This window comes from Protopterus annectens, chromosome 13.part0 (genome assembly GCF_019279795.1).
Source record: "Protopterus annectens isolate FY-2018-M chromosome 13.part0, PAN1.0, whole genome shotgun sequence".
Taxonomy (NCBI): domain Eukaryota; kingdom Metazoa; phylum Chordata; order Ceratodontiformes; family Protopteridae; genus Protopterus; species Protopterus annectens.
Window position 1 is genome coordinate 858,937,439 of NC_056747.1, and position 7,838 is coordinate 858,945,276.

The following is a 7,838-nucleotide window of genomic DNA, read 5'->3' on the forward strand; positions in this document are numbered from 1 at the left end:
CATTTTCTTTTCTGCCTGTAGAGATAGAGTTGAATGATAAAATCATTCAACAACAAAAAGACCTAGTGACTATTGTCAGTGATGCACCCGTTGATTTGTTTCTGAATGAATTGATTGAGAAGGTGCTTGGCTACAAGAAGAGGTTGTTGCAGCAGAAATGGAGGAAACTGGCGAGAGATGTGAATGATTTCACCAACAACCATGTATTTACTTGGCCGAGAGCCCAGGAGCCAGCAGGAGAACGAACGAGATGATAAAGGTTTGGAATCTACCGCTACAGCCATTCGGCGGATGCCAGTTGAGGTGACGTCACCTGCACCAGTTGTTTCAGCTTATTCTACACCATTAGCAGAACTTCCTCCCATGGTGCATCCGGGTCATTCTTCGATTCCAGTTGATCCAGCACCCTTAGTGAGGCGGAAGATTATTCAGTCTCAGATGGCACAGTTTTTTCCTGTATATTGCCTCTTCCATTTTATCCCCAAAGGAAGAAATCCTGTGAGCAAGAAGGGCAGAGAAGAGGGCAGAAGAGGAAGGAACAGCCACTGTCCAGCAACATGAGAACTCTAAAGAAAATGTGGGGTCCCAATCAGGTGGGTTAGTGTGGAATATTTCTTGGTATGTTTTAACTGATTCAACAGTCACTTTTAAGTAAAGGTTTGGGCTTTATTCCTGCTGTGAAAGCAGACAATACTGATACACTGGTAGACTTCGTACAAACTTACACAATTCATTTTTTAAGAATGACATGTAATAGCAATGAACCCACTGTTGGGACTACTTTTAAAAAAACAAGTATTTATATGCCTAGTAAAACAAAAATAGCACAGCAGTGTGTAGAATCCCAGGACACAAACTTTAATGAAAATAAGTGCTTTTATCAGGTACAAGAACCAAACTTCTTCAGATAAAGAAAAAAGTTATCTGGCTTACTTTTACCACATTTGAATTGTGTCATGGTCCAGCATCCAATGAATGTTAAACAATGATAAAGCAAATTGCAACTTGCAACTCTAATAGTTTTAGATTTTATTTTTATGGCTTTATCTGCTGTGGTCTGGTACCTCCTGTCATTTTGTTCTGCATTGACTGTACTTTTGGGGGACCGGTTTACCTGCACTACATTGATTTTTCTTGGTACTGTGATATTTGCTGCTTTGTGGTGTAGTGACATGGCAGAAGATACTACTTTGGTACCAGAATTGTATTTTATGCCTGGGTGTAATAGTTATCCATCAAGGCAAAGGAATTTGCTGTCGTTTATTGAAAATAAGGGGAATCCACTTTTAAACGTTCTACCTACAGTGTTATCTGTACAACAAGATGCTGACTGTGAGTATGATTCTGTTGCCCTGAAAAGAGACTTGTACAAGTTGAAGAATGATGCCCGTAAACTTGTTCATTTGCATTTACAAAGATTTCATTTTGAAGCTTGTCTCAGTTTACGTATTATACTTTGTGGACTCGGGTGCTTAATATGCCTACATACAGTGATACCTACAAGGATTTACTTGCACAATGGCAACAGATTAATTTAGAAACTAGCAACAACTATATGCGGCTTTTAATAAAAATTTTTAAGCCGGAGGAGGAATTATTGGCATCTAATGTGTGTGAAATTCAAACTGAACTCTGAGAGGTAACCACCTTCCATTGTGGATATTAAGGTGGACCCTATCCTTGAAACTGTTAATGGCTATGAGATGCAATTATTTAACTACAAAAAGAAAAAGATCCAGAGAGATTCTAATGACTTTGCTAATGGTCAAGTGCTTGCCTGGCCAAGAGATGATCATTCTAATAATTCTGTTATAGGTCTGGGCAATATCACTCAACAGTCTGTTATTGATACTTCTCATGCTGCTGTAGTTGGTTCCACCTTAACGACAGAAGTGACTGACGTAACTACTATTGCAGGGGACCAGGAAGCTTTGCTTTCTCTGCAGAATGTTCAGGCAGCGTCTACTGACAACGCAGACATGACTAAACATTTTCCTGCAGGAGGAGCACAAAGAAAAGATGGTAATCAGGCTGTTAGTGCTGATGGCAATGTTAATGTTTGCTTTCCTACAGCTCTGGGGAATTATTTGACAGTACCATACCCCATTCATTTTACACATTTTCACGAGCGGCCCCAGAACAGGGGCTGCTTGAAATGGAAGGTGTCCACAGAGAAAACAACGCTCTCACAATCAAGAAAACGTGGCAAGTGAGGAACACAGTGTGGAACATTTCTAAACGGGCTTTGACGAAAGATGAAACCAGTGATGTTATGTTGTCCCATCTTGCCTTTGTTCTTGCTGGTTGGGTTCAGAGCCAATCCTCAGCTCTGACTCTGCCGATTTACTATAGCTCAAGAGATTTTACTGGCTCGAGGCTACCCCTTATCCCAACATGCATAGCGGCAGCTACCCAGATCTCGTTTGCTGCTTGCAGCGTTGATTGCTACTACTAGATCAGGCTATGTACTTTGTGTTTTTTTGCTATTTATCTCTAATTTTCTAATTTGTTGTGGTTGTATTGACTCGTTAGTTTGTACTATCCCCCTTTAATCTAATGACCCCTTTCATTGCTATTGTGGTGTTTTTGGCCATCATTTTTTTTCTCCTCAGGCCTTGCTTTCCCCTTAGAGCCCATTTAAATTAGAGGGTTCTTCCTCTTTCCTCACCCTTTTCTGCGGTTGCCGTTTAAGGTTAGAGGCTTTCCCATTGGGGAGTCGCTGTATAAGTTAGATGCTCTTCCTCTTCTTTCTTTGCCCTTTAAAAAAACAAAGTTCTTCCTTTTTGTTGTTGAGTTAACTGTTACAGCCTAGTTACTGTTACTTGTGTGCTGTCAGTTGATGGCTTTCTGTTTTTTCTGGTACTTTGAAGATTTCCTTGACTAGTGTTTACCATGTCTAAAGAGTCGAAACCCTTTGGGTTTAAAAAATGCGACTTGTGCTGCCAGAAAATGTCCCTTACGGATGGGCACACAAGTTGCGTTTATTGTTTTAGGGGCTGTTCACCTGCAGGACTCTTGCTTCATCTGTCACGCTTCCAGTTCAATGTATGGAGGTCGTGGTGGTGAAACAGTCAGCTCTGGTTTCTTCTCAATTATTGGTTCCGATCTCCTTGATGTCTCAGTCCGTCGAGGGATCTGGGTGCCGAAGCAATCCCCGCTAAAATTCCTAATGTACCTCTTGTGGGTAAAAAACTCATTTGTAAATTCATAGGTGTTTTTTTTTTATAAATACTAAAGTTTTACCTAACAACAACATCCTATCCATTTAATGCTTTTTATTATTATTTTTATTATTTCCTATTTTTATTTATAACGTTATTTTTATTTAATTTCTTCCGCCCTTAAATTCAATAAACTACTAATTGAAATTCTGTCGTTTAGACCAGGCAGGTTACTTGCATTTAATAAATCCTGCCAAAACATTTCCCTATAGTCTAAAAAATTCGACCAATTTCCACCTCTGTTCTGCCTTCTAACCTTTTCCAACACACAAAATCCAAATTTTTAAAAATCTTTACATGTGGTACTATGTTTATATAACGCGTTGGTCCCATCCTGCCTCCTAATGGCATATTTGTGTTGATATACCCTTTTTATTCATTTTCCGTTTTTCCTGTGTAATAAGCATTACATGTCTGGCATAAAGCCACATAAACCACCCCCTTCGTCTGACAATTGTGTAAACCTTTAACGGCGATAATCCTTTGGTAACCTCTAATAACTATATTAGTGGTCTCGTACATAAACCTACATTCCCTACAGTTTCCGCACTTACTCATCATCCCTAACACCATCCTACTGTCTTTCTCCTGATTTCTTTCAAGTAATGATTTTATGTTCTTAACTTTTCTATGCACAGTTTTAGGGTTAGGGCCCACCTTGTCCATCAAACCAAAGGCTCCAAACACCCCACACCAGTTTTTTTTTCCATTATTCTTCAGATCTCAGCTGAATTAACTATCATATATCATAACACAACAAAATGAGTCAACCTTAGACTCGTTGTCCTTCCTCCTCTGCACCTCAGGATTTGTTTAACAACTGGGGTTACCATTTATCCCTTCTACTAGTCACGTATTGTTCCTGTCCATCAAGAAGTCAATCTGGGTACCCTCTGTCAGCTAACAAGTCCTTCAAAATTCTCAATTCCTCCAAAAACGTATTTTCACTGGTTAATCTAGAGATCCTAATCATCTGCCCTTTTAAAAGGTTTTTCTTTTGCCAAAACGGATGTTCGCTCTGAAAGTGTAGGAAACTGTTCGAGAAAGTAGGCTTTCTGTATATCCTTGACTCAAGGCATCCTTCCAAAATATTTTGATACAAGTGTACATCTAAGTAATTAACCATCCCATTCCCCACTGTATATGTGAATTTAAAGAAGCTTGTTGTGGTCTTTATATATTCCACAAATTCAACAACCTCTGTGCCTTCCCATAGCAACAGAATATCATCAAGGAACCTGTAATACCTGTGAATATACTTCTTGAACTTAGAATCCAAAACAAACTTAGTTACCCAGTACCAAAGCACAATATTTGCAAACACTGGTGCTACAATAGTACCCATTGCTACACCTTGGGTTTGTTTGTAATACTCCCCCTGAAACCATATAAAATAGTTGTTTTAACACTAGCTCCATCAATATGGTCAGTACATACATTGTGTCACTAGAAAACTTAGTACCCTCTCTGAGTGCATTTTGAAACATTTCCATCCCTTCCACATGTGGGATATTAGAGTACAAATCCTTTACATCAGTATTTACAAATAGTACTTGTGCCCTAAACACACTCATTTCTAAACTTTTTAGAAGGTGCCAGAAGTCCTTAAGCGCATGGTCCTTACCATCAGAAAAGTTATTTTAGGTGAAAATCCACCAATTTAGCCAAGGGTTCTGTTTTGCTCCCCCTCACCGCCACTATTGGCCTGATTGGAGGGTCTTCCAAAGATTTATGGATCTTCGGAATCCCAAAAAAGGAGGGAACCTTAGGGTACTTAACCTTCAAAAACTTTATTTCTTCATCACTAAAACTATATTCCTGGAATAATTCCTTCAATGCCATATCTAATCTACTGTTAAAGATATTTATTTAATTTAAAGAGGCTACACTGAAATATGTGCTATTCAAAGAGGACAACATTCTACTAGTGTAGTCATGTTGCCCCATAATCACAACCCCTCACCCCTTATCTGGTTTCATGATCCTAACCTGATTGGTTATCCCTCAATTCCCTCGGTACACTATGTTCTTTCTTAGTTAAATCATCACATAACTGTTTAGTTCGATTAACCAACAAATTTCTAATTTCCATTTCAGTTAGTTTTTCAAAAATTGCCATTGGGGGAAGCAAAGGGGGATTATAAGTACTTCTTATCAATGGAGTTCTGTTACCTTCATTCTTGCCTCCCTTTTCCAATAATAAATTCAAATGAACATTTCCGGCAAAAATTTCACATCCAGGATCATGTCCACCCCATGGTTTTGCCCCTTAGGAACAAACGTGTGAACCCTTTTGAAAGCAGCTCACCATGGTGTGCATTCAATATTTCATTAGTATAGTTGTATATCTTTAGCCCCTTAAATTCACTAATTACAACCTTAGCCCCTCCTCCATCCAAGTTTTGGCCAGGTTGTAGTTTCTCTAAGTGGTCACATTCAGATAAGTCAAATACACATTTTAATAACTCCTTGTCCATCTGATGTACATGTTCAAACATATTATGTGAGGATTTTCCTTCATACATATTAACAATATCCTCACAGTTATCAGCAACAACAATTTTGTATACACAATCTTGGTTCAGGACATCAGACATATTTTTACACATTTCACCATCCTCCAACTATCTGTTAGTCAACAGCCACCAAGGTATAATCAGTTCAGTTGAAAATTCTTGGTTCTGTACATTCAATATGCTTGTACAGGCTTCAACTCCTTCTAAAACAGGCTCTTTATTAACTAAACATTCGTAATTCTGGACATCAAGTGCATTTTTACAAATTTTAATGATTTTAATAATGTGTTAGAGGATGTTATCAGTCACCAATAAGCTATTAAAGCACAGTTCGGTTAAGCATTCTTGGTTCTGCACATCAGCAGTACTTGTACAAGCTCCAATACTCTCAAAAACACCTTCTTATTCATTAACAGTCCCCAAGGAGCTAATCCTGAGGTGCAGAGGAGGAAGGACAATGAGTCTAAGGTTTACCTATTTTGTTGTGTTATGACCTATGATAGTTATTCAGCTGAGATCCGAAGAATAATGGAAGAAAAACTGGTGTGGGGTGTTTGGAGCCTTTGGTTTGATGGACAAGGTGGTCCCTAACCCTAAAATTGTGTATAGAAAAGGTAGTAACATAAAATCATTATTTGAAAGAAATTAGGAGAAAGAAGGTATGATGGTGTTGGGGATGATGAGTAAGTGCGGAAACTGTAGGGAATGTAGGTTTATATATGAGACCATTAATATAGTTATTACAGGTTACCAAAGGGGTATCGCCGTTAAAGGTTTATACAGTTATCAGACAAAGGGGGTTTTTATGTGGCTTTATGCCAGGCATGCAATGCTTATTACATAAGAAAAACGGAAAATGAACTAAGAAAAAAGAGTGTAACAACATAACTATGCCATTAGAAGGCAGGATGGGACCAATACGTTTTAAAGACAATGTACCACATGTAAAGATTTAAAAAATTTTGGATTTTGTGCGTTGGAAAAGGTTAGAAGGCAGGAAAGAGGTGGAAATTGCTAGAATTTTTTAGAATATAGGGAAATGTTTTGGTAGGTTTTATTAAATACAAGTAACCTGCCTGGTCTAAACAACAGAATTTCAATTAGTAGTTTATTGAATTTAAGGGTGGAAGAAATTTAATTAAATAAAAATAAAGTTATAAATAAAAATAGGAAATAAAAAATAAATAAAAAGCATTAAATGGTTTAGGATGTTGTTGTTAGATAAAACTTTTTTACATTCATAGGTGTCTTTTATAAGTACTAGTGAGTTTTTTACCCACAAGAGGTACATTAGGAATTTTAGCGGGGATTGTGTAGGAAGTATGAAGTGTTAAAGGAATAATTATTTGTTTCATGCACAAAAATCTTATGGCTTAGGGAGTAGTTTCAAATGTAAGGATTTGTGTTCAGATGAATTTACTGTATGGATATTATTGTAAGATGCATTTGTTTTTAACAAAGATATTTAGTATGGATCACATGACTGATGCATATTATTTAAATGGAAGGAAATGTGTATTTTTGTATCTCATGAAGTTCTGTTTTTATGGTGGAATAAATGAACGAAAGCGCTTATACAACCTTTCTTGAAGCTGGTGTTGTTGCCATATTTAGGAGAAGAGCCTTGTACATTGTCATAAGAATCTTATAGTCATTATTTAATAATGATACAGATCTATATGAGGTACAGAGGTTTAGAGATTTGTTTTCCTTTAGGATTGGTGTGATTTAAAGGTCATCTCCAAGAGGGTGGTATTAAAGCTTGTGACTGAATTTCTAATAGAGTTTTATGGAAGATGGATATTATCTTTGAAGGAAAAAGTTTATCCATAATTATGCCATCTATAACTGGAGCTTTATTATTTTTACCATCTTTTATTGTATCTGTAATTTTTGTAGGATATGGATGCTTGCAGAGCTAGTTTTAATTTTTCTGGTATTTTTTTATATTAGAACATTTTTCATCTAGATTTAATTGATCGGTATGTATATTTTCTTTTTCTAAATGTTCCATATAGTGATTTCTGTAGGCATCAAGAATGTCCCCTGTATCAGAGACATTTTCCCCTTTCTTTTCATAGAAGATACTTTTAATGTTATT

General features: G+C 37.1%; 1 protein-coding gene across 1 annotated transcript in view; it reads left to right on the forward strand.

The window, feature by feature from the left end:
- TADA2A (transcriptional adaptor 2A) overlaps positions 1-7,838 on the forward strand; it is a 461,073-nt gene that overhangs the window by 102,903 nt on the left and 350,332 nt on the right. Inside the window, exons 6-7 of the mRNA XM_044054901.1 lie at positions 22-203; positions 1,728-2,022. Of these exons, the coding sequence (XP_043910836.1) occupies positions 22-203; positions 1,728-2,022 (477 nt within the window). The remainder of the gene's footprint in view (positions 1-21; positions 204-1,727; positions 2,023-7,838) is intronic.